The 27,619-nt window shown below is 40.1% G+C and overlaps 1 protein-coding gene across 3 annotated transcripts in view; it reads left to right on the top strand.

Annotated features, from left to right (window-relative positions):
- PDGFD (platelet derived growth factor D) overlaps positions 1-27,235 on the top strand; it is a 137,624-nt gene extending 110,389 nt beyond the window's left edge. For all 3 annotated transcript variants that reach the window (XM_052670943.1, XM_052670942.1, XM_052670941.1), the window contains 2 exons: positions 10,051-10,265; positions 24,009-27,235. In XM_052670943.1, the coding sequence (XP_052526903.1) occupies positions 10,051-10,265; positions 24,009-24,143 (350 nt within the window). In that variant the 3' untranslated portion in view covers positions 24,144-27,235. The remainder of the gene's footprint in view (positions 1-10,050; positions 10,266-24,008) is intronic.
- The last annotated feature ends 384 nt before the right edge of the window (positions 27,236-27,619 follow it).

Here is a 27,619-nt window from a genome sequence, read left to right as displayed (position 1 = left end):
GGTTGAAAACTGCCCACAACTGATTGCAAACATAAACACAGACCCATGTGTAAAGTACAGATGGTTCTCAGCTTCACTCTCTTAAACATTACTTTATGTGTAAGGCATGGGGCTCCTAATTACCTGCACTATCATCCTCCGTTAAATACCCTGTTTGGGATTGTTCTTTGTTGAGTAAGAAATAATCACTTTTATCACATTGTGCTTAGGGAGGCATCTGCTGCAGACACCTGTACATGCAGCTGTTTTTTTTAGGATGTGAGCATCTCGCTGTTTTTCATTATGTTGCCAGCAAACATTACTATGGCTTAACATCCTTGTCTGTAATTGAGCAAAGAACACATTTCTGGGCTATGTTTCTTGTTTCCTTCTGTTAGTTCAAATAATCCACCAAATGGTGAAGTAAAGAGATGATAAGATAGCAAACCCATAACAATAAAAAAAGCCACTACTGATAATCATCTAAATTGTCAGCATGGTCTCTGCTTAGTTTTGGCCCAGGCCATGTGTCATTGTCCCACATCACTGCTGGGCACGAATCAGGAGTTGACAGAAGCCAAATGGCATTCCTGGTCGGCACTTGACATGCGGCCACACTATCCTGAGTGTAAGTGGTGAAGTTGTTGGCTCTCCTACGCCTGCTGACCTTGGTGCAGCAGAATGATTGCAAGCATGTACAGGATATTAGCTGTACAGCCGATTTAGGCTGCAGCTTTTCAAATGTGGTGACCATCTCTGGTTTTTGGTTCAGCATTTCAAAGACATCTACGATAAAGCCCTGAGCATCCATCTACTGAAAGCTGGATTACCTTGCTTAATTCCACATTAGCTCATCAAAAGTTTCAGACAACCACAGCACCCCATATTCTGTGCTGTGTCACCTGTCTGCAACTGTATCGCTTTTGAGATCAATTTGATCTCATCTAGGGGTCTTTGAAACAGGGAGGCTGGACTCAGCTCTGAAGACATATATCCAAAAGAAATTAAAAGTCTGTTTTAATTTTAATAGAAGATAATTAGCAACTTCATTCTGCTCTCCAAATTTCATGTGATTCTAAGAGCATATGTGACTGTGTACCCCATATAAATGCACATGACCACAAACATATAAAATACCATTTGCTGTTTTATGTAGGTTGATCATGTTGGATACAGGTATCAATCTGATCTCCTGGTAGTGCTCAGAAAATTCAGATCTATAAAAGTTTTTTTCATTTAGCATAAATTTAATTTGTCTTGTCTTTCAAAACATAAAAGTATGAAGATTTTTCTAGTTATTATTTTAATACTTCTTGATTAATTTTATTAAAATTTGTTTTGTCTTGGAAACAGAAATAAGCAGCAAAAAAAGTTTTGTAACAGTTTTTCCTTTTTCCTTTTGCCTTCAAAGTAAAGGCCAAACTCTCTGAGTGTTAGCAGCCCTCTGGACAGAAGTGCCTCAGCACAATCAGCTTTAAAAAAATCAGTTAAGAATTTTTATTTAGTCATTAACTATTGAGAAGATTAAAGGGTTGTTCTTGAATGATGTCAGGAGCAGGGAATAGTTTTAACAAGTCTTTAAATTGGAACTGCTTGGTATATTTTAAACACAAACACTGTAGATCTCTGGGGAATGTTTATAGATGCTGAGATAACCTTGCAGCAAAAAGAGCAATAGATTAAGTCATCCTTTATTTCAGATATCTTATCGTTTCTGCTTCTAGTTCCAGCTTGAGTTTTATTCCTTATCCTTAGTCAGAACAGCTATGGAGCAGATTAGAAAAATTTGATGTAATCTCTGCTTTCTCTCACAGTATTTTCAAACATGTCGTATAAATTATATAAACGAATCTAATGAGATCCTATCCAACTCTCTACTCATACCAAATTGTGCCAGAAAATTGAGTTTAAGAGGTGGTATTGCTGAATGACAATTCTGATGACAGAAATATATAATAAATGACATTTAAATTGTACTTCTTCATTTTCCATTCAGTAATCCACTGAGATAAGAATCAAGATTAAGGAAATAAATACAGTATTTTAGGAAAGCTGAAACTAACAGGATCATTGATTAGATGAAGTGGGAAAGCATCAGGAGATTGCCTAATCCAACCTCCCTGCTGAAGGCAGGGTCATCTACAGCCTTAGGCTGATTCTAGACTTAAAAAATCAGGTTCTTTCAAAGTATATCCCTTAAATAATTCCTTTGGCTTTACACCAATATGTTGTAGCTGACCTCAAGTGTCACAGTAATTTGGTAAGAGAAAGAATTCAATACCTATCATAGAATTAGATCCTAATGTCTACATAAAGTAAGGAGTCATCTTTAGAAATACATGTTTTTCATAAATAGACCTCATAACATATGTGGATTTATTCTGGTAATGAGCAAGACTACACCTGCCTTAGATCATGTTCTTTTTGAGAAACTATGCAAGAAGCCTTTGGCTATCAGAAGAAATTAATCAGGTGGGACATCCTTGTAATAACATCTGGTGACTTTCAGGTTAAATAAATAAACACTTGCTAGCACTGCCAAACTGTTCTGTAGAAAGGGAGCAGCAAGATGAGACCACAAGTCTTAATGGAATGTTTCTGCCATCCATTGCCAAGCAGGTTCCCAGTATCAAGCAAGTAGCACCATGTCCTTAACAATACCTTGTAATTATCACTGTTGCAGTGCTCTAGCAAGAAGTTAAACAAAGTTTGAGCTCAGGAATGGCATTTCTCAGGAGTTTGCAAACAGTGGCCAATAAATTACTGCAGGCATCCATGTACACTTCCTCGAAAGGTTCTGGGATTGCAGCCAGCAAGTTTCAGTGCACCAGACCTCGCTCATGGCACACATGAATATTCTGAGTAGATGGAATACCTTCTAGAGTAGCTGCTAATACAAAGTATTATCTCTGCTAAAAAAACAAACAAACAAAAAAAAAAACAGTATAACTCTTCCTCTCTTCTTCGATTGGGAACCAAGGTGTCTGTTGCATGCAAATGCTTCACATTCTTTCATTTCACAGCATAATTCAGATCTACATTCACATTCTTCCCCCTCTGTAACAAATGAGATTTTCCCTCATGCTTTACGTGGCATTATTTAAGTCATTGCAGTGAAAGCTTTTCTTATTAAACCTTCTTTAAAAGCTAGTGAAACTTGCAGCATATTATTTATCACTGGAATGAGCTGTTCAATTCCATTGATTTCAATGAAGCTATGTCTATTTATGACAGTGATGGTTTGGCCTGCTTTTGCTACTTGACCCATACCACAGCTGATAATTGGTTTGCCAGTCTATAATAGGCCCATATATTGTGAACCTTGTTTCATGCAGGCAGTTACAATCCCACTGAAATTCTGGTCTCTCGTTCTTCTGAAATAGTAGTTTCCATACTGAAGAGGTTCATCTTGGCATTGTGATTCTGAATTAAATCCTAATCACAGCATCTTTTCCCCAGCTCCCAAGAGAAAGATTTGGGCAGCTCCCAGAGTTTTCAGGTATATTTAACAAACTGCTTATTGCAATATCATTAAGCAGTGCAGGAGAATGCTGATTACCCCTGACCGTATTTTGAAGACTAAAAGACAGGGTTTGATCAACACTCTATATGAAAAAGAATAATTGTATCAATGTTAGTGTATTCTGGTAATTAAACCAGTGGAAGATTTAACTGTTTACTATATGTCGGGAACTGAATTTTCCATTTCAGGTTCAACCTCATCATAGCTGCAAGCAGCTACAGCTGCTCTGAATTTTGATGACCATACATAACAGTGATTCTGCACTACCTGACGCAGCTCAAGCATACACAGGAGTACAAATGCTGGACATAAGGGGTGCAAGACATTCGTGGATCTGGAAGTGAGCTATAGGCCCCTGCATGGCACAGTGCTCACACTCTGCAGTTCCAGCCCATACTGATGCAGAAAATATGAGCAGGGGCAAGCTAATGAATGCAGGCCTCTTGCATATAAACATCTCTTTAGCTGATAAAAAAAGAGAACAGGAGTTAGAAATTTTAGAAGAATTGGTAGCAGTTTGCTTGCCTCCAGCAGAAGATACACGAAAATGCAGATTTCTGCAAGGAGAGGACAGTCAGTAGATGGGCTGTCCTTTCTCTATTTTCCTGTGCAATGTGGGTAAATCCCTCAATGAAAGTTAAGCAGATTAATGTCTTTGAAATTCTAAGTGTTATATTCTGTATACGTGCGGATGATGCTTAAGGTGGCCTGTTGTCAACATGGTATAGTGCTGAGTGTCATCCCAAAGTCTGGTTAGTTCCACGCATCCATATTGACTTCATAACAGACTAAAATCATATTTCTAAATCACAGAATCACACAGAATGGCCAGGGTTGGAATGGACCTCAAGGATCATGAATCTCCAACTCCCTTGCCACATGCAGGGCCACCAACCTCCCTATTTAATGCTAGACCAGGCATTAAACCTTATAGTCAACCATATGGCTGGCGGTACCAATACCTTTTCAGGAAAGACAGCAAACATACAGTCATCTTGGAATTTTATTGTCAGTCACAGATAAATGGAATAATTTTGATTTCAAGGGTAATCTGTGGATCACCTCGCCAAAAATTCTATCCAGAACAGGACCAGCTTCAAATTTAGACCTGTTTACACAGGAACTTCCCTAGTCAAGGTTTGAATATTTCTATCCAGAGCAATTCCACAACCTTTTGGATAATTTATCCCAGTGTTAATCATCGTCACTGCAATGAGTATTTTTTTAGGACTGCCTTGCAACCACTTCTGATTTTTGCCCTTTGTCTTTTTGCTGCGCACTGTGAGGAAGAATACGGCTCCATCCTCCTTGTAGCCTCTTTTAGATAACTGGAGATATTAGAACCCCCATTAGTCTAGTCTCCACACTAAACAAACCCAGTTCCCCTGCCTCACTGTGGTTCTTGTGGACCATTCTGTTCACCTTCACTGCACTCCAAGTTTGTTGATCCTTCTCTTTCATTGAAGGAGCTCAAAACCGAACACAGCACTCTACCTGCAGCTTCACAATAGCTTAATGAAGGGGAGCATTCACTTTCTGCATGAGCAAACAGCTGATTCATATATAGCCTGCTGCCTACTAGGATGCCAAGTCTTTTTCTGCAGTGCTGCTGCTGAGCCAGGTGTTACTGGTCTGGACTGATGCATAAGGTTATTCCAGGTCAGATGCAGGAATTTCCATTTGTTGTCCCTGAATCTCATGGGGTTCTTGCCTGAATATTTCTCTAGTCTGCTGAGATCCCTCTGAAAGACAACTCTGCTGCATAAGGACAATTTTCCAGAATTGAATGGCACTGACAAACATGCTGAGGAGTACTAGTGCAGACCTTTAGCAGTATAGACCCCAGCTTGGGAAACTTTGGGAACACCAGTAATAGCCAGGCAACAGCTGTATTTGGCAATTCCTGATTACCTTGTCCTTCTGTTTATCTACCTTATTTGTATTCCATCTAACCTTTTATATCTCAGCCGTTTGGCTTCAAGGATGCTGCAAATTACTGTGTCAGAAATGTTGCTAAGATCAAGGTAGGCAACACAGCTGCTTTCCCCTCCTCCAAGAGAGTCATCTCACCAAAGCAAGTTTTCAAGTTGGTTGGTCAGTTTGCCCTTGGCAAACCTATGCTGGCTGTTTCTAGTCACCTCCTTGTCTTTCAAGTGCCTGAACATTGTTTTCAGAGAGACATACTCTTTCATTTTACCATAATCAGCCTGGCTGGTCTGCAGTAGTTTGGAGATGGCCTTGACAAATGGAATAGGAACATTGTGATGAGGGACCTGCCGTCCCTTTACACCTCAGCTCCAGTCTGTGGCTGATGCTTGAAAAAAGAGTTAAAATGTTTCAACAGGAGTATGTTATGGCCATTAGTTTGGAATACTTACTGTGTTAGCAGAAACCTTAACAGACTGCCCGTCTTCTTAGAATTAATCAGTGACCAGCAGCACAGGGTTTCTCTCCCCTGCAGTCTTTAAGGCTGTCCCTTCTAAGTAAGACATTAGCTCTCTGCAGTCTCTGATTTCAGTGTTTAACTCTCATTAGGATCAATGTTTCAGTGTAAGCACATGCTTTAGTGCTATCAGAAATGAGAATAGGTTTAAGTGTATGACTGAAGGGAAAAGAAGGAGGAAGCACTGTACCCCAAGTATCCATCTTACTGCTCTGGTGCATCTTTTTATGCCTGACTTGCCTTCAAATTGAATCTTTGATGCAGACGTTCCGTAATAATATTTTGAAGTTATTTGCATCCAGTCTACAGAACCTTTTTGCTGTAGTTTTAAATTAAGGACACTTGTGGTTTCAATTGTTGATAAGTAAAGCAGCAGGATTTCACACCAGTCAGGCCAAGGCTCGGTTACATTTTAGTCACAGCAGTGAAGAGATGCATGAAACTGACTGTACTGTAAAATCTCATTGTTACATGGATGAGGAAATAGAAAGGCTCCAGACAGTAGAAAAGTCAGAAAAAAGAATGCGTATCACAGCTTTCAACAGAGAGAGTGGTTCAGAGAAAAAATGTGATTTATTTTTTTTTTTTTTGTAAACGGGGTTGCAAGCCATGGTCTAAAGCTAATCAGGCAATGGGATCTGTCAGTGTGATACGACCACTACATGCTGCTCACAGATCTTGCACAGTCACCTTGTCCCACCAAGCATAGGATTTTGGTAGAGCAAAGCCAAAAAGATTGGGTTTACCTCCAGGTGGCATTTTGTATGTATCTCTTCAACCTGTTATTTAATCTTTCCTTCTCTGCTTACAGTTATTTGTATAATTTCCGCATCACCGCAGTAAGACCTTTCCACCATGGGAAAGGTGGTCATTTCTCCATTTCAGTCTGAGCCTGAGATGTAATATACCAAAGGGAATTCACATCTTAAATGAAAACTGTGTATTTGGGGGTCCTAAGAACTAAAGATAAGTCATTTCCAGAATGCTCTGGATATTAAATCAGGGACAATTCATGCAGTCATATGGGAAATGTTTCAAAAATAGTTTGTTGTGGAAAAATATGCTAAAAATCATGTAATTTTCCACTGGTTGATTGTGGAATTCCTGAAAAATGCATCTGCTGAAAGCTTTGAGCTTTCATCAAAAATAGCTGATCTTTTCATATTGCATAGAGCAAAAGTTATCCTAATTATCTGGTTATTCCCTCCTATGCTTCAAGCAAGTCAACAGCTCTCCACAGTACTGACTCAGCTTCAGCCTAACAGACTGCAAGGACTTCTGAAAGTCATCAAAACTGGGCTTTTGCACACTACTGAGCAAAGCCTTTCCTCCAGTTTGCCTGGTCACCCCTTGCCATTTGAATTGAGCAGCTTAAGTACTGAAGCTAATATGTGTGCCACTGCAATAGATACAATGCTCTCTGCAGGAAGGACCCTCATCCTGGTCCTTTAAATGCTTTCCCTCTCTGCCAGTCTCATTACAAAGACTCATTCCTGTGCTGATAACAACAGCTGTGACAATAGGTATCAGCTCAATGTAGAATTAAGAACTGTTGAGCCTGAGGGGAAATTTTGTTCAGTCCTCTGGACATCTCCACCTGCACAGAGATGCCACTTGATGCCACCTGGGTCTGGTGACCCAGCTCTTGCCAGAAGCCTAGCTTGTTTTATCACCCCAAGAGGAAGCATGATGATCAACGCAGAATTAAAGTTCTGAGCATTTGTGCTAACTCAGTCTAGAGCTGCACCATCCACAAATGCCATCTGTGTCCACAGGCAGCCTCCCCCAGCAGCATCCTGCTTGTATCGGCATCTCTGCCTCTGGACTGCTGCAGTGCAGATTGTGGAGGCTGTGAGCTTTTGTCTCAAGAAATCCAGTTAATCTTAAGGGCAGAATATTTTCTGCTCTCTTTTTTCCTTTGGTTACTTTTTCTGTGTCAATCACCTGAAACAAATATGAGGCAGATAGATACTACCTTGCTTTATCAATAACCAAAGCTGAGCTGGCAGAGATCCTGATGAGAATGTTTAGATGAGTGGGAAACACCTCCCTGTGAGGATTACCCTGATAAGCTGCAGTGCGAAGGGGTGGCTTTGAAGAATGATAGTGAAGAACAAAATATCAGCCGTTAAAACAAAAAAATCAATATTCTCTGGTCTTCTAAGTCCTGACTGTAGACATTTGGGACGTATTTTTCTTGCAGTGAAGGCATGTACCAGCAGCCCCATTGATTTTGTGCTTGTATCAGGAGGATGATCTATACCTCTTCTGGAGAGATGCAAGATCTCTGGACATAACCACTGAGATTTCACAGCAAGATGTATCATGATTGCTATAAAATCACAATTTATCTGCAAAATTCCTTTTGACTGAGATAACATATTGCCAGGAAAGTGAAGCTGCTATGATTTTGTATAACAGTGCTCATGACGTTTATGCACCATTGCCTCTTGCATATCCGCTGTGAACCAATGAGTACCTCAAGTCCAGAATGTAAAGGTGCATGATATTTACAAATCACAGCTTTTTCCACAATTTACTCGATGACAAGGACTGAGTCACAGATGAATGAAGAGTTGCAGTGCTTCTGTCTTTTTCTGGAGGTTTTCACATTTGTAGCACAGCACAGACATAGGTGTGCTCAGTACCAAAGGGTCGCTGAGCTATTCAACGTGCCCATGAAAATCTGTGTGCTAGCTCAGTTCTCATTTGAACAATTCCTGCTTTGTTTCAAAGTGCCCATTAACAAATACGGTTTAGGATGAGAGGGGTTTATTGTTTGTCTCCTATGCCCACCAATCATGTTACATTATTTCTCTTTGTCCAGCTTAATTTATCTTTTCTGTTCAACTTGTCTCATTTTTTAAAAAGTTCATGAAGTTAATGATTTGGTATTGAGAAACAATGTTTATGATTCCCATTTTTCTTGAATTTTGGAGATTTTGATTAAAAAAAAAAGATGAATTCTCCAGCTTTCAAACTTCATGAGTTCAAAATGTATTTTAATTTTATTTTTGGTTTTTATTTTCAGTATGAAGGATCTCACTTTTTAACATAGGTTCCCATATCCTCCAATCTTGAAAGAATTAGTAAGATTTTAAACATTATCTAGTGGACAGGATCCTACGGAAAAGAAGAAAGTAGAAAAGAATGGAAAGATAAATCAGGAAACTTACAGAAATAAAATTAATTGAGTGTGTTTCTTTTAACTGTGTCACCATTGTGGAAAATGAATTTACAGAAGGTTTTTTGTTGTTTTTTTTTTTAATTTTATTTTAGCTTTGCAAGATGAAGCTAGAAACAGCACTAAAACTCACAGTGGATAGTCTATAAGTTATTTTTATGGTTGGCTTTACTGCTTGTTTGCATGACGCATCTCACGGAAATAACAGGCATTCAAACATCAACCAGCCACTGGCGTTCAATGAAGCTCATTAGTTTTAATTGTATTTATTTGTATGCCTATTATAGTAGCACTTAAAAGCTAAAATTAATATTGCTTAGATTGATTTAGGCATCTAAAAGTGAGGTATCTAGACTCTATCCATGACCAACTCAGACAATTGAGGATAGCGAGGAGTGCCACCTGTCCTAGAGGCCCTTCTGAGGAAGGATGGATCTCTCTACAAAGGTGTTTATCTGCAGGTCACTGGAAGAGTCTCCTGTTAAGTGTTTGCCCTTTGTTTGCCTGCCGGTAGGCAAAACATCATGCCCAGAATAAAAATAACTTCAGGTAAATAGAGTATAATCACGAAAGAGAGGGGCAGAGGTGGAATCTGTCACCCAGCAGGTCAGTGACACAGCAAGTAAAATAACTGGCCTTGAGCTTTCAGGTCCGTGTTCTATTACAAGCTCTCTCATCACCTTTATAGTCTGTGTGAGCCCTGCATTTGAGAGTCACTGTGGGCAGGATGAGAGCCAGAATGGCCGCCTGTAATGATTTAAAATGGGTGGATTTATGCTTACTTGTTCAGTAATCACTGCTATACTTCATGTATTTCCCAACTAGGAGCACATTGCTGTGTTACCAGCTGCCCAGGGAGCAGTTTGAACTGGGAAAACGTCCCATTTAGACCTTGCTAATGAAGCCCCTTTTGCATTCCAGTTGACCTGGACAGGTTGAATGATGATGTGAAGCGCTACAGCTGCACTCCAAGAAACTACTCTGTCAATTTAAGGGAAGAACTGAAGCTGACAAATGCCGTTTTCTTCCCTCGCTGCCTCCTTGTCCAGCGCTGTGGAGGAAATTGTGGCTGTGGGACTTCAAATTGGAAATCCTGCACATGCGTGTCTGGGAAAACAGTGAAAAAATATCATGAGGTACTTTTTCTCTTTCCTTCAGTACTTTTTTTTGTTTATTTATTTGCTTATGTGAATTCTGAAGGCTTTTCTCAGATCTGCATGTGGTACTGTGTTAATTATCATGTTACATCTGCATTGTGAAGCTGGGCAAAAACTCACTGACAGGCAGAGATGCTGTTGTCTGGGAGAGGCCAGGACGTTTCAATGAATGCCCACCATGATCAGTGTCCTTCCTGAGGAAAGAGATCTGCCTGGACTTCCAGACAGCATGTAGCCCAGAAATGGAGCCTAGACTTAGTCCTAACATTGTTTTTCTTGTCTGTATTGGATCCCTGTTCAATACCTCATGGAGCACATTCACATCCTCTACTGCAACAGGGGTGGAACTACAACGGATGCCAACAATCCCATGGGGATTTGGACATTTGGAGGTGGTGACAGAGCAGGGGGAGAGGAGGTTTATATGTGCTAGGAAGGGATGTTACCATACATTTATGGGTAAGTTAATTTAGAAGATGGAGATAACTTCTGCCACCTCTCTGCATGGATGCTACCATATAATCCCAGTGAGTTAGGCTTATCTTGGACCAATTTTCTTGATGAAGGACTGATTCAGTCATATACCGGTGAAAGTACTCTTTTAGTAACAGAGAAATCTGTTCCTTGACGTATTTGACTGTGCTTTCTCTTGGTTTATGCAGTGTCTCTTAAACTTATGGTCGCAGTAGGAAATGAAAATTAAGTTATTTCTAAACTCTCTTCCCAGATTTATTGCCTGTAGGAAAGTTGAATCTTTCAGCTTTAGCTTTACTTTTTTTTCCACTCAGCGTTTTTTTAATGCAAAATTCTGGATGAGAAAAATGTCCATGATATTTATTTGTAGCATTCAGAAAAAGCAAGTTCCCTTTGTTGGGGAGAACAAGGAAAATTTTTTTGCCTCTGAATCAGCATTTTCAAAACCAGAAATAAACAACGTTCACTGAAGAGAACACATCTAGGAAGTTTACTTGGTGTGAGACTGTCAGTGTCTGAAAGCAAGTACCCATATGCCACGCTGACTTAGTTTCAAACACACAACTCTTTTAAGAGCCTCAGTTGCTACTTAAGGCTCAAGTTAAGGTGAACTTTACGGATGTGGGCATGGGCAACCCTGCCCATAGCAGGAGGATTGGAACTAGATGATCTTTAAGGTCCCCTCCAACCTAAGTCATTCTATGATTCCATGATTCTGTGATTCTATGACTTTTAATCTATGCTCATAAAGGCTTTAACTTGGAGAAATGGGCTGAACTATCTGGAGACTGTTTAGGAACAGACCTTTTGCCTCACTCTGAACACTGTGATTATTTTCTGAGTAAGAGATTTTTCTTACCATCAGCTGCACTGTATGGCATACTTCACATCAGCTGGGTCTAGAGAATAATTAATATTTTATCTAATTTTAAGCAAGATGCAGGGGATGACCCTGGTAATTACAGAGCAAAAAGCCTTATCTCAATGGGAGAAAAGTGAATTGGAAAAAAATATATATAAGTATAAAACACCTAGATGACTGCAAGCTGATAAAATGAAGCTAAAATGTTTTGCATACGAATGAATATTCATGCAGCATCACAGCATTATACAGCAATGCTGAAAGGCCTGGCACCTCCTTCAGGGAGCTGACTGTCTACCAGACATGATCAGTCATGGATTAGTTAAAGAGCAAAGAGGTGGAAGAGATGAGCAGTTTGCTACATGGGAAGTGATATCTGTGGGTGCTCCCGGCATGGGGATTAAGCATTATTTCATGTATGATCAATCTGGAAGGGGGTGAACTGAGAGTGGCAAGAATGACAGATAATGCAGGAGATAAAGTACTTTCACAGCATAGAAGGCTGCAAGGGTTTACAGCAGACCTGTGAAACTACTTATAAATGCTATTTAGAAAAGCAGCAAGCATTGGGACAAGCAGTCTTGACTATTTATTTATATACCACTGTATGTGAAAGGAAAGGAGGGGGAAATGGGGAATGGAAGCTGGACTAAAGGTCGAGTGGTGAAGAGGTTCCGAGAAACATTTGTTTGTTACAGAGATGGTGATAAAAAAAAAGCAAGTGACAGTATTCTGCAGAAACAGATGTGAACAGAATAGCACAGCAAGCATTTACTATGGCTCAGATAAACTGGTGGGGTACTTGTATGGATTTTGACTGTTGGTGCTTAGAAATATGCAGGCAGGTGCAGAAAGGATAAATAGAAGCTCAGACCATAATCAGTGGAGACACAGCAGATGATACATAACAGAACTATTTTTAAAGAAAATGGCTCAAAAGTTTTGGATCCTTTCATTTAGAAAAACACTGTCAATAAGAGAAGGCACAATGAAAGATACAAAGTAGAGAATACTGCCTACAGGACATTCAGATCTTCTCCAAATAATTTTCTCCTTAGAAAAAGACCAAATACAGTCTGAGGAGTACTGAAAGGGAACTAATTTAAAATTATAAAAAGGAATTTAATTTTTTTTGCACAGTAAATCTATGTGGAATTTCATTACTTAAATATAAGACTGAAGAATTCAAATTCAGAGCAATTCTAAGAGAATTAGAAGTAAAATATAAACTGAGAATCTTGTGTCAGAGCTTAGGCCAACTACTGAATCACAGAATCACAGAATAGGAGGGGTTGGAAGGGACCTCTAGAAATCATCCAATCCAACCCACTGCTAAAGCAGGTTCCCTACAGTAGATCACACAGGGAAGTATCCAAATGGGCTTGAATATCTCCAGAGAAGGAGATCAACAGACTCTCTGGGCAGCCTGTTCCTGTGCTCCGTCATAGTAAAGAAGTTCTTCCTTTTGCTGGAATAGAACTTCCTGCATCCCCATTTCTGCCTGTTGTCCCTTGTGCTACTGTTGCTCGCCATCAAAAAGAGTCCATCCCCATCGACTTGACTCCCACACTTAGGATGTTTACAAACAGTGATGTGATTCCCTCTCAGCCTTCTCTTCTCCGAAGAGATCTCAGCATTTCCTCATACAGGAGATGCTCCAGGCCATTTATCACATTTGTTGCCCTCTCCTGGTCTCTTTCTAAGATCCCTGTCTTTTTTGAACTGGGGAGCCCCGGACTGTATTCCAGACATGACCTCACCAAGGCAGAGTAGACAGAAAACTGAGCAGCTAGAAAAATATTTGGGTGTAAACATGGTGTCAACTAGTTATTTTTCATCGTGTCTTTGGGAACATTGATACTGGAACACTAGAATACCACACTAATCAGGTATTGGTCAGAATTGGAATGTCACAGCATATTAAATTAATCACTATATTCTGGAAATTCAATATTCAGATTAACACATTACTGCTAATTTATTATGCTGCTCCTTTGTTCTCTTTGTTCTGAAAACTGTACGAATTTAAGGCAAAGTTTCAGCTTTAGCATTACATCGCTTCTGAAAGTTTGAAATTACACTTAATCCCTTAGGGATGAATTAACAGCTCACTGAGCAGATATTTAGCCAAGCGGCTGCCATTAATGTGAGTGGAAGTCATGCAGATAAATTCACGTATGACATGCTAAAGATGTGTCCATTAATTTTATTTCAAAATACTTTACACTTTATTATCATCATTATTATTATTATTGGCTTCACACAGGCAGTCAGCTTTATTCTTTATTTGTCTCAACATTTAATTCTAATTCCACATAATCATCTAGCAGTAAATGTACAGAGGAGGAGCTTCTCGACACATCAGCTTTAGGACCATGTACGTCCCCCTCTCCTCAGCTCTTGTGAGGCCCCATCTGCAGCACTATGTCCAGGCCTGGGGCCACCAGTACAGGAAGGATGTGGAGCTCTTGGAGAGTGTGCAGAGGCGGGCCACCAGGATGATCAGAGGGCTGGAGCACCTCTCCTATGAGGAAGGGTTGAGGGAACTGAGCTTGTTTAGCTTGCAAAAGAGAAGGCTCCGGGAAGACCTCAGTGTGACCTTCCAGAACTTGAAGGGAGCTTATAAACATGGGAGGGAACAGCTGTTTACGAGAGTGGATAGTGATAGGACAAGGAGGAATGGTTTTAATCTGAGACAGGGGAGATTTGGGTTAGATATTAGGAGGAAGTTTTTCACTCAGAGGGTGGTGACACACTGGAACAGGTTGCCCAAGGAGGCTGTGGATGCCCCATCCCTGGAGGCATTCAAGGTCAGGCTGGATGTGGCTCTGGGCAGCCTGGTCTGGTGGTTGTTGACCCTGCACATAGCAGGGGGTTGAAACTGGATAATCATTGTGGTCCTTTTGAACCCAGGCCATTCTATGATTCTGTGATTCTATGCTTTATTCTTTATGAAGGCAATTTGAAACCCACTAACCTTAATCAAAAAGCCTTTCACTGCATGACAAAGGACAGAGTTTTATGCATTATGAAGTCCCCAGAGCCAAAACCTTTTCCTTCTGCTCCAGGACAAGGTCAACCAGGTTCAAATGCAAGTCTCAAATTACTTTCATCCAGTTGCAAAGACACGGAAGTACGAGACGGCAGAGCAAAGGACGTGTCTGTAGCAATTAAAAGCAAGTCATGTAGAATCCAGATTTCTTTTTTTTGCCAGATGAAATTTGCCTAAATGCTTCATCTGTCAAGCTCCTGGACCCACTGTAGCTACACATCCTACACATGAATGTATTTGACCTCAATGGTAAAAACTGGAAAACATGTATAAGTTGTCTAACATTTCTGAGCTACCCCATACTCTACAGCCAGCATCCTGCAGTACCACAGCAGCTGCTGTGCTGAGGTACATGCTGGCACCTCTGGATGCACCAGTGCCATGTGCTCATTCTGAGAAAGGCTTACAGTCCAGAAAGATTTCAAGGTTACCTTCTTATGCTCATGATGTTTTCCAGTTTCTGTTCAAAGCCTTAAAACTGTGCTCATCAATAAGGTCTCTTAGCATCCCCACTTTACTTCTGAGGACTAATAGCAATCACTTTTCCCCAAGCTACTACTGCTGCAGTTCCTTGAACAGACCGTGAAGCTCTTTCCTATCATGTTCAATTGTAAGAAATAATGCAACGACAGGGAGAAAATGAGAATGCCCCCAACAAGTGGCAACTTAATTGCCCTGAGAAATGCTAATAATAAGATATTGGGTTGTTGGTTTTTTTTTGAAACTTGGAATTCTGCCATAACTTAACCAGAACACTCAGCAATTTCCAAAAATAAAAAGGTTCAAAGCTTGAGCAAACAGCTAGTTTTGTGGGTGTGTTTTCTTTTGCAGGAGTCTTGCGATACTCTGTGGTTTTTCACTGCTTCTGGTTTTGCTTGAGACCAGAGCTCATGGACACTCAGGACTTACACATGGTGTCACGAACCCTGCAAAGTAAACAGGCCTAGTGCTGGCAGTGTCCCAAAATGCCTCTTCCTGACAGCCTGACAGAAGTGATGCTGAGTTATGGTGCAGGGCTCTGTGCAAAGACAAAGTGATTCATGGAAATGAATGTGGCACCCCTTAATCAAATGCTCACATCTAACTTGCTAAAGGAGAGCTGAAATGAAAGGATGATTCCCCTTGCAGTACATTTCTTTGGAAGTGCCTGGAGCTGCCTTTTAAGGAGTGAGGGAATTTGAACCTTGAGGTAGCCCTGCACAGAGAGGCCAGGACTTTGTGCAGCAAGATCTGCAGCTGTGCCATCCAGCCAGTGTGCTCATCCCTTGGAGAAACAAGAAATCAGTTTCCCCATCTCATTGCTGTAACTGATGAGATGTGAAATGAGTTTCCATGAGGAATAAACGCTCTTAAGGTAGCAACCAGTATTTGTCACAGTGCATAAACCTCCACCAACAACGTATTCTGCAGCACAGCTAAGAGGCACATAAGGAAAAATAAAGTGGTGAAAGCTGATTGCATCTCCCTTACCTACTTAATTTCTCAACAGTAAAGACTGATGCATTTTTCACTGTGTATATGTTGCTTTGTTTGTTTTTCTGCTTTTTTTTCATCGTTATACCTCCATTCAAGCCTCATGTTAAGTGGAGCTTCAAAGGACGTACGTGCAACAATTCTTAACCACAAGATTTAAATTAGTACTCATGTTGCAACTTGGTAACATCTTGCTGCCCTGCAAAGGGATGGCAGAGGAGAAATAAGTCCGTTGTCAACAAAGAGTGTTGTTGGGTAGGAAGGAACAGGGGAGAAAGTAAAAAGGTGGTATGCGACTTGACTGAGGCAGAGAAGCTGCTGCAATGGTGTTAAGACCTGAAACAATTGCGATTTTGTGTCTGTGCTTTTTTCTTTTCGTCTTCCTTTTTTTTTTTTTCTTTTTCCACAGGGAGGTAAACCTTAAGCAAAACCTTAAGCAAATCTTAAGGAGGCACTTAATGAGAGCAGACAATAATTCTTATCCTGTCTTTACAGAGAGAAACATTAAATAACTACACAAAAATGACTCAACAAAGGAAATTGAGTGATTAAAAAGACCGATGTGATCATCAGACCGATGTGCAAGGAATATGGTTTGATTGTTGCATGTCCCAGAGTGATTGTAGATGTACAAAGAAGACAGAAAGGCTGTTATGGCAATAAAGGCGCAGAATTAACCTGACAAGAGATAATGCTTAGAAATATTATACAAGAAACTGCAAATACAATGAAACAGAATGAGCCAGAAGTGACTGCTAGATTACTTGATGAACAGTGAGATCAAAGAGGTGCAGGGAGAGAATATTTTTTTACTAGATTAAAATGAAAGTTCTTGGGATGGTATCTGGAAGTTAAGCTAATGAGACAGCTGTGATACAGGTCTGGACAAAGAGAGGTAGTTGGGGAACAGGGAACACCTGTATCTGGTCAGTGACAAGCAAGGGCCAGAGCCATAACACTTGACCAGATGACAAAAAGTGAGGCTCCTGTTGCTATCTAGTATGTCAAAAATACTGTAGTTTTGGTAAGCATTTCAAATTCTTTACTTTTAAGCAAATAATTTTTAAGAGCAGTGATTCCACGGTAATAACCCCTTAGTTTGAATGCTACCACTGATGATCAAATGAACCGTTTTTATTTTCTTCCTGATATCCTGCAATTATGCCTGGTAAGAAAGAACACAACTTTAGGTCTGTTGTTATTTTAGGCTACAGTCCTACTGGAATAAAGGTCCTTATGCTAAATTATGTACCACATTCCCATGATGCTTGGTTTCTTATGCTTACAGCAGAGCTAAACTATTTGTGACCTTTGGATGAGATAACTTTGAAAACTTGCTGAGTAAGATCTTTAGTCTGTATCAGAACTTGAATCTGTGTTGAATGTTTTGTGCTTTTGATGTGTTCTCTTTCATGAACCTCAGAGAAATATAATCTGGCTTGCATGCTAGAATGATAGTATTTTTAGATGAGCAAAAGGAGATTAGATCATGCTGAATAGCTGTAAGTTAAAATAAGCTCTGCAAAGTACAAATTTCACTGAAATATTCATCTCAAATTGGATCCAGAGTTGCTCTCCATCATTTTTCTATGGAATACACAGCCAACCAAGTATTTGGTAAACTATAGTCATGGTTTTGATAAATTTTCGTCTTCTTAGCCTCATCAGGAAAAAAAAAAGTTTTGAGTGAGATTTTTATTGGTGTTTAAACTATTGATCAAGAATTTAACAAAGAATATTACTGGAGTTGGTATTAACAAATGCATAGGTTGCTCTGAAAAGAATGCCTCCTATTTATTTCCATTCAAACTACAACTGATACAAAAAGCACAATAACACTATTTGATAGAGCAAATTCTCATCTATAAAACACTTTCTCAGCATGGTCACCACCATTAGGTATGCATTTTAGCCAGTGATGAACATGAATGCATACTACATTCATAAAAATCTGTAGCAGCGGAGGTCAGTGCTGCAATGCATTGGTCAAGAGTTGATAGTTTGTATGGATTCCAGGAAATCCAGGATTGACACTTTCCTATCCTAAAAGACAGTGGACATCACTTGGACATCACAGCCCCAGTAAGGGTGGTGTCTTAAATCTTTTCTTCAGATATATTCATATATCACCACTCCACACACTGCTGTTTTGACTCCTGCTTGTAGTGGAGACAGCACATCTTGTTACTGGTAACAGTGTGATCCAGGAAATTGTCACCTGAAGCCTCATATTGGTTCAGTAGGTACTGACAGATGTGCACATGGTGTTCTTCCTGTTCCTCTGTGAGCATTTGTGGGCACAAGCTTTGTGATATTCCGACTTTACTACAATTGTTTCCAGTGCATTGAAGCCAATATGCAACTCTGTAACAGTTCCCTGGTTGTAATCTGCTGATTTGTGTGGATGAGCTGGCTGAGATGCTCTTCAAGGAATTCCATTCCACACCTTTGCTTCATGTGCACTTCCTTGTCAGACACCATTCTGTCAGACTGTCCCTCTGCTGCCATCTGTCATGAAGCAACAACATATAATGGAATATTGGTGGGAAGATTCAACCTCTACTGCTGTACCACCAACATCCTCCTCTGACATCACTGGCCCACATAATAAAATAGGAGGCATTACTTTTGGAGCAGTCTATGTACTAATACATAAAGTAAACAATAGTAAACAATTGTAAGTTAAAAATTTTTCATTTTCATACATTTTTCTATGGTGTGAATTCTCTATTACTCCTTGCTTTTTATTAGAATGGAAATCGCCCAGAACGGACTGCCATAGCTAAATGTTGTTTGACTTCAGAGGTAAATGCAATATAGCAAGGAGGGAGTGGTTTTCCCCATATGGCTCTGCCCACCTAAAGCTGGGAGTCAGCTGTTGGGCTTCTTTCCTAGCTAACAGAGCAAGCCTAACACCCACTTCCAGAAGCGGGTGGTACAGGTAAATCATCTTCTGAAGCTTCCTCTGTTGATGCTTCTACTGAAGGAGTGCTGGGTATGCATCAGGGTGAACACACTATCTCTAGATGGACCTTTTCCTAGCAGTCATCACTGCCCTGCCTTTCTCAGCCCCTGAACTTGCCCTGCTGATCCTGAAATCAAGTTAAGAAGTGCTTTTATATATCTGCTGTGGTTGGAGGAGGGAACTTCCTTTGCTCCACAGGCTGCTGGAAAGCATTCTGCTGTCCTCAGAGCAAGCCCTGATCTTGTATTGTATACCTACTAAAACACAGCTGTTCTGTGATGTCCTCAAACTGAGACTGTAAATCCCTCAGGTTCTTGGTGGGCTGTCCAAGTGATGGGGCAGCTTGTCTTGAACAGGTGTTGTCTAATTCCAGACTGAAGTTATCTGGCTTCAGCTTCCAGAAGCTGTTTTTGGGTGATGGCTTTGCTCTTCAGTTAAAAGAATCCAAATTCAGTGCTTTATCAGCAGGCAAGATTCCTGTCATGGAAAACTGTGTAAACATTTTATTTCCTTCCCCACCAGTCCCAAGGAAGTTGCCACATTCACCTGGCCTCAAAGCTTCTCCAGTGCTCAGGCCCATTTACAAAAAGTACTGTCCAGCATGTTGGCACACTCCTATGGATTTATCTGAATGAGGAATGTTACAAGGCCCCGACACTTTTCATTTTATTACCCATAAACACCAAATCCATTTCAGATATTAAGTCCTATGTGTTGCTTTTATTATTTTTTTCATGTTACAGAGCTTTATGTCCATAACTAACTCAGTGTTTGAAGAGTGCTGTATGTCTGTAGTTACATGTTCTTTGTGAAGAACAGCTGGGGCATGACAGTTTGGTTAACAATCACAGACATTGCTCCTTTAATTTGAAAACTGCAAAATTATTCTTCTTTTCACTCACACAAAATAAATCTTTTGAATGTTCCAGTCCTTCCCCGTATCCTTATTTTCTTACAGCAGAAATTCTACTGACCTCATCAAAAAGGGAGCAATAAAGTGTCCTAAACAAAATTTCTTTCAACTGTTTTCATTAACTCTGTAGTTCCTTACCTTAAAGAAACTGACCATGTAATGAATAAACAGCGGCTATTTTCAGAAGAAAGGATTTTCTTTCAACTACCATGGTCACAAGAAACGGCCTTACTTCCTGATTCTTTTCAATTCTCTGTATTTAGCTGAAACTAAAACTATTAGATGGAAGCTAGACTGAAAGCTTTGAACATCAGTTCTGTGATCAGCTATTAAAGCAGTCCAATTTCAGCTGTGTTCAAACACTGCTTTCCTGTCTTGTCTGAGGAAGTGCCTGCCAATTCATTTTTCTACTCTTATCAGCAAAGCCCATATACTGTGCTCATGTTTCTTAATATAAAACACAGGGAAAATCCCCAAGCTGCCAGGAGGTGTGATGGCTTAAATACAGACCGAATCTTTGTTCTCATCCCGTTGCATACTTTCATTTGCTCTCAGTTGATAAAAGCAGATCTACCTACCCATGATCTTGCAAAGTTTTTCAGATTTTGATGAAAGGCTTCCTTAAGTAAAGAATTTTATCATGGATGGAGCTTCAGTAGCTGTACTTCATTTCAAAAGTATGTTTTCTTAAATAATAAAAAAAAAATGTTTGAAGATGCAGTCTATTTTCAGCCCTTTAATAATCTTACAAGCTTGACTGAGTTCTTTTCCTTTCTGTTTGAATGACAGTGTGGTGCTGTGGGTTGTTCTGTTGTCCATTGGGCTTCACTGCCTATATTGAGGCAGTCAAAGTTCAAAATTGATTCAGATCCACTATCATTCTGTTGCTTTCTCCCCTCTCCCCCCCTTTTTTAATCGCATGTCTCTGCATTTCATAGAATCATGGAATCACAAGGTTGGAAATGACCTATAACATCATCCAGTTCAACCGTCTCCTCATCACCATTGCCACCACAAGCACTAAACCATATCACGCAGCACGTCATCCAAACGCCTCTTGAACACTGCCAGGGACGGCGACTCCACCACCTCCCTGGGCAGCCATTCCAGTGCCTGACCACTCTCTGAGAGGAAAAGTTCTTCCTTATGTCCAATCTAAACCTCCTCTGGTACAACTTGTGGCCATTACCCCATGTCTTGCTCATTGCCTGGGAGAAGAGGCCAAATCCCTCTTCACCACAGCCTCCCTTCAGGAAGTTATAGAGAGCAATGAGGTCTCCCCTGAGCCTCCTCTTCTCCAGACTGAACATTCCCAGCTCCCTCAGCCGCTCCTCATAAGACTTGTGCTCCAGACCCCTCACCAGTTTTGTTGCCCTTCTCTGGACACGCTCCAGGACCTCAACATCTTTCCTGTAGTGAGGAGCCCAAAACTGAACACAGTACTTGAGGTGTGGCCTCACCAGTGCTGAGTAGAGGGGGAACAGTGGAAAGCATTCACATCTTCCCAACAGGTTAAAATGCCATCTGTGTACCTTTCTTAGGTACAGTCCTTCCTCAGTATTACACAGATGGAATGTGAATTTTGTCACACAAGGGAGGATGAAATAATACGGTGTTCAATGCTTATGTCTTTTGTTACATCCCATGGCCTTCCTATCCTTCAGGCATTAACAGTGAAGAACAAATAGTCTTATCTTGAAGACTTCACACCTGCATCTCCCTTCCCCACCAATTCTGCCAGGCATTCCTGGTTAACGTTAGGCATGTCATTCATATTTAGTTTTTGGGAAATCCTAATTCTGCTGAAGCTGCCAAAGCTGCAAATGTTTTGTAAATCTGCTACTCAGCCTCTTATTCCCTCTCCTTCCCCAGAGTACCTTAACTCTTGCATGATGTTTTAAGGTCAAAGAACAGAACATACTTTGTACTAAAAGGAGGCTAGTAACTGAGTGACAATATGAGGCCTGTTATCCAGTGCTGAAGATGTGGGTGTTTCTGTGGTTGTGACACTCATGTGACTTGAGTGGTCCCACTCCCCACATGACCAGTGGCTTTGGCATGTCATAAACAAGACACACTTCTCTCCGTCTTGTGAACAGACAAAACCAATGTTTCAATGATCATTTCCTTTGCCAAGCACATCCTCACAACAGTCTGGCAAGAGGTGAGGTGTGTTGGTTCTAGTACCTCACTAGTGTTTGGTTTCTGACATGACATGCTTGCGGCTGCAGAGTATAGAATCTGCTCATCTTCTTGCAGACACCTTTCCTCATCCTGCTTTCCATCAGTAAGTAAGTGATTTCAAAAAGAAAAGGACCAGATAATGCCTCCAATAGTTCTACTGATCTGTCACAGAGCCTTGAGGAAATAGTTCCACAGTCTCTGCCTGCAGAGGTTTGACAATGATGCCTATCTTTTTGTGCAGTGTGTTGTGAGATTTAGGAAAACAAATGCTATGGGACAGTTAAAGTGTGCTTATTCTGAACTCAGCTTGGGTACTTAATCAAAATGTACACTTAAGTTTCAGAGCTGTAATTTAAATTACAACCTCTTCTGCTAAACTACCATAAGCATTTCAGCAACAAGCTAATGAAACAAAACGAGAGTATTCCCTTCCCCTGGCTTGCACCACCAGGGGATGGGAATGGGGTTGTAAGCTCTTGCACGGATACCCCGAATCAAACAGCAGGCTCACTTAAGCATGCCCCTGCAAACTTCCGTCCTGCTCAGCCTTTACCAGTATGTTCACATACATGCACTATCACAGAAGATGAGATAGGACTCAACATTGTAGAGGTTTTCTACATATCCACACTATTTTCATGAAATCAGTTTCATACAGTAATTTGGGTTGGAAGGCATCTTTAGAGGTCATCTAGCTCCATCTCCCATTCAAAGCAGGGAATTTCAAAGTTAGATGAGGCTGCCCAAGGTTTTGTGCTATTAACTTTGACAATCTGCAGGGCTTCCACAACCTCTCAGGGCAACCTGCTCTAGTGTTTAACCACTCTCACATTATTTATTTCCCTATACTCAAATAGGATTTCATTTGTTGCATCTTGTATATGTTGCCCCTTTTCTTTATAACCTTTGACTCTCTTTTTGAGTCCTGCAGTTATCTTGCCTATATGTTTTGGTGAGGTGGTGGGGTTTTTTTTTTGGCTTTTTTTCAGAAGTCTCTTCTGCTATGTACATTTCCCTAAGATCTTATTCTTGCTTTGGTTTGTTGTTTCCTTTCACATTATTCACAGTGATTTTTAAGAGACTTTTCCAGGTAAGGCACATATTTTAAAGAGAAGCCAGTAATAGTCAGATTCCGGAGAAACTCATTGATACCTAGGTACAAATTTTGTGCAAGCTCCATTCTTTTTCTGCCTCTTAACAGGCATTTCAGTTTTGGACCAATTCTAAAGATGTGCTTCAGAGATTTCGAATTGCATTAAAAATTTTTTTGCTTGTTCTTTAGAGCAGAAATATGCATGAAAGATGGGTTGGAATAATTCAAATATTTGTGGGACTGGAAAGACAAGCCAAAGGAAACATGCCTGATAATCAGCATGCAAAGGAACTGCTCTGGACATAGTTAGGGAACTGCATGATACAAAGATACCTGAGGTAGGAAATAATCCAATCTGTCAAAGCTCTAGGACAGACAATGCAGCAGGTTGTCACAGAGAGAAAAGAAGAAGTTGGAAGTGTAACAAAAATGTGTTTTGATGGGCAGAAAGTAAAATCGAAGCTCCAAGATAGAATCCAAGCACCCTCCCTTCCATAATGGGAAATAAAGAACAAAACACCACAGTACAAATGTGTTGCCAGGACAGACTGCATAAAGGTTGTCTTGTGAACCTGCAGGTGGGTGTGGATCCATGGGCAGAGGTGTGTGTGCGAGCTGCAGATGAGGCTGGAACTTCCCCAACATTGTCTTCTTCAGATCTCTTACCAGTGTTTTTTAATTGATGCATTCCTCTTCATTTTCCCAGGTGCTGAAATTTGTCCCTGAGGCTGAGCATCCCCGAAAGAAAGGCAAAGCAAGAAAGAACATGGCTTTAGTAGATATACAGTTGGATCATCATGATCGTTGTGATTGTATCTGCAGTTCAAGACCACCCCGATAAAATAAAAAAAATTAAAAAAAAAAGGAAAGAAAAAATATAAGACCCACTAATTGCAGCTTACCAGACATTTACTTTTAAGCAGGATTGCTCTGAGGACCTTTAGTCACTAATCATTTGAACTTTGCTACTAGCCTGCCTTTGCAATTAGAAGAAATGATTGCTGTGTTTCAGCATAGCTGGGCTGATTAGTGCCATGGCAGCTAAAGAGACATATCATACATTTATACATCAGCATCCAGGAATTATGCTCACTATAGCTAGAGTCTGAGGGTTGCAATTTTCAAAGGTCACTTACAGTTTTTAGGTGCACAAGGCCCACAGAAGCTGTGTAAGCTGGCAATGAAAGAGCATTTGTTGTGTTTCTGCAAATATCTCACCATTTCCTATGCTCAAATTCTGCTGCCATTTCTACCTGTGGAACTCTCCTGTCAGTAGAATTTTGTGGGTATAAATGAAAGGAGAATTTGAGCCCATGCAATTGTAAAATGGTTAATCCAGCTCTGAAAATGAACTTGCCAGCATCACCTCTCAGAAGAGTGCTGTGCATTGAGAAAAATCCTTTATTACATGAAATAAAACACCAGGAGAGTCAAATCTCACTATCTGTCCTCAAGCAGATCTTGTGGCAAAATTAGTAAATGCTTTGCATAAGCTGGGACACTGGTGGTGGTAGGGGGTACAGGGGCACCTTTGCCACAGTGACTCTACAGGAACCATCATTCATATCCTTCTGCAAGCATGGTGAGATGGGGCCCTTCAGGTCCCCTGTGGGCTGGGGCTGGTTCTGATCTGTGCCCAATCCCCTCCTTGCCATAGCTGGAGAAGTGCCATGTCTCCCTACGCAGACAATGAAGATAGGGCACTTGTTTGTTGAAAATATTGATTTGTGTTGTAGTTGTGTTACTGGGAAACTAAACTGTGCTTGAGATTTAATTATCGTTACTTGGTTTGGGGTTCGTTTGTTTGTTTATTTTAAATATGGATTATTATAACTTTGTCATATATCCATTAATCTTAGTTATCTGAGGCTTGTTGTTTCACTTCAGTTATGTGTATTGCCATGGTTAAACTGTTAACAATGAATTTCTTTTAGATTGCATTTTGCTGAGGCATATTAACTCATTAAGCAATGTTTGTCTGTCATGGAAAGTGTGCATCATTTATTAACGAGCACAAGAATATTATAAACACCACCTCAGAATAAAATAAGCACTGTAAAAGCTACGACATAACTTCTTATGCCTTTTTAAATATTATGCAAGTGCTCTCCATGAGAAAGGAAAAAAACATCCTTCAAGCCAGCTTTAAGGCTATAAAATGCTGCTCCAGAAACTGTTCAGAGTAAAACACAGGCAGATTGAAGTTTATGGAAGAACTGGAGTTTTTATCATGAATGTAGCAGAAAGAATGAGGTGGCATGTTTAATGGTTTAGGTTTTATGTTTAACAGCAGACACAGACTGCAGCAGTTCATCTTGTTCGTGTTGCCTCTTGGGTTTCTGCCTCTCTGAAAGAGCCAAGTAGTTTGACATTAGTGGAAACTGGCATGTGCTATAGTATAATACTGAGATTCTTTAAGCCAGTATGTTTTAGTAATATATGGTTTTGTTATAGAAGTGCAGTAATGTTCTAACAGCCTCTTTATCAGCTCAAGTATTTTATAAGTGCTCTTTTATAATTTTAACAAAACTTTACTGAAACGTCCCTTAGAAATGCTGTGTTGCTTTCTTTCTTGTATTTTAACATTTAAGATTCAAAATGTGTGGGGTTTTTTTTATTATTATTATTTATATTAATTTTTCCTCTCTGGCTCCCAGATGTCTATTTAAAAATGTTCCCAAATGCTGAGTTGGGAAGTGATTCATCATTTTTCAAAGCAATTCACTTTAAAAGAACAACACTGTAACCAAAGATTGCCAGCTTCATTTCTTATTTCAGAACTGCTTAAAAAAGACTTCATTCTTTTTCTGTCTCTTGCTTTATAACAGGATTGACCCAGCCCTTTCATAATTTTCAGCTAATTTGGGAAGAAAATTGCATGTGAGATCTTGACAGTACTGATTGTTTTTGAGAGGCGCACTCTCTCTAGCGTATATTTCTGACTGCATTGTACTGCAAGTATGCCTAAGCACTCCAGCCTCTTAGCATCAGTGGTAGGAAGCAACTGCCTCGTGCCTTTGTGCTCTGAGTGGTCCTGTAATTCTCACCCCTCAAGGGAAGACGCGAATCAGGCATCCACAGTGCATGGCATTCCCCACGCATCTGTTTGTTTGTCCATCTGCATCCCAAACAGCCCTGTCCTGGGGGTATTCACACTAAGTCACCTCAATGGGCAGCAGGGAGAGATGCTCCTTCCCAAGCATGCCTTAGTTTGAAATCACCAGTGTGGGAGTTTACTCCCTTTTCACCGTGTAAGAAAGAGACTAGAAATCTGATTTGGGCATCTTAAGGGAAATAGAACCATGGCAAATGGTGTGAAACATGGTAAACACTGTACAGCCAGTAGTTTGGCTAACTGAATTTGATGCAGGCAGCAGTGGATGCTAGGATCCAGCAGGAAAATTCAGCTGTAAAAGGGATTACTCTCTTAATGCTTAGTTTCTTAAAAGTACACTCAACTGGTCACAAAATGTGAAACACTTCCAAACTTCTCAGCCAACTGCTGTGCTGATCCTAGTGAAATCAAGTAGCAGCCAAAAACTTTTCCTTTTTTATTTATTAGTAGAAATTGTCAAGATGTTTTTCCACACCTTTATTTCTTTTGTCTGTGTAATAATTGCTATTCTGTTTACATATTGTTTTAATTTAAAAAACAGTGCTATTAAAAAAAAATAATAATTGTTTTTATTGGTGGAATTGGAACCCTCTAAAATAAGCACATTTTCTAAACTCGAATGATTTCAAAGCCACTCGCTAGCTTTTCATTTAGTGTATTCTTCTGGGACAGAGCCTACTTTCTCAAGTGCAATCTCTCAAATTTTTGTTGTTGTTATCTCAGTTAAATGCAGCTCTTGTAGCATTATTTCTTACCCTATGCAGTATGTAATGTGTCTTATCTTGATGGAAAAAAAATAAATACTGCTTTTGAAATAAGATGCTTTGTGTGTTCATTCAGAGTTCTGATTAATTAAGACCCTGCAATTTACTGGAGGATATTTCCACAACAGGACACCATCCAGATGAGGTATCTGAGAGACTTTTAGCAGTCAGATCCAGGAATACCATCAGGGAAAAACCTGAGTGTGATTTTATGATAACTGAGTTTAAACCCCAATGGTAGAAAAGCTTCTTGTATAGCAGCAGCAGCTCAGCAGTCCGGTCCTTGCTATTCAAAGAAACAATTCATATATTCTTCTTTCTTTTTTTTTCTTTTTTTTAGACTGAACCAAGGCAGACAGAACAGAGATTCCCAGACAAAAAGAACAGTTATCTTCTGCACAGTGAACAAGGATGTATTTAATGGTTGGTGAATATTTT

Source organism: Tympanuchus pallidicinctus, unplaced genomic scaffold (genome assembly GCF_026119805.1).
Source record: "Tympanuchus pallidicinctus isolate F22 unplaced genomic scaffold, pur_lepc_1.0 scaffold11, whole genome shotgun sequence".
NCBI lineage: Eukaryota > Metazoa > Chordata > Aves > Galliformes > Phasianidae > Tympanuchus > Tympanuchus pallidicinctus.
Note: the sequence above shows the minus strand (reverse complement) of the source record. Positions and strands in the feature narration are given on the sequence as shown.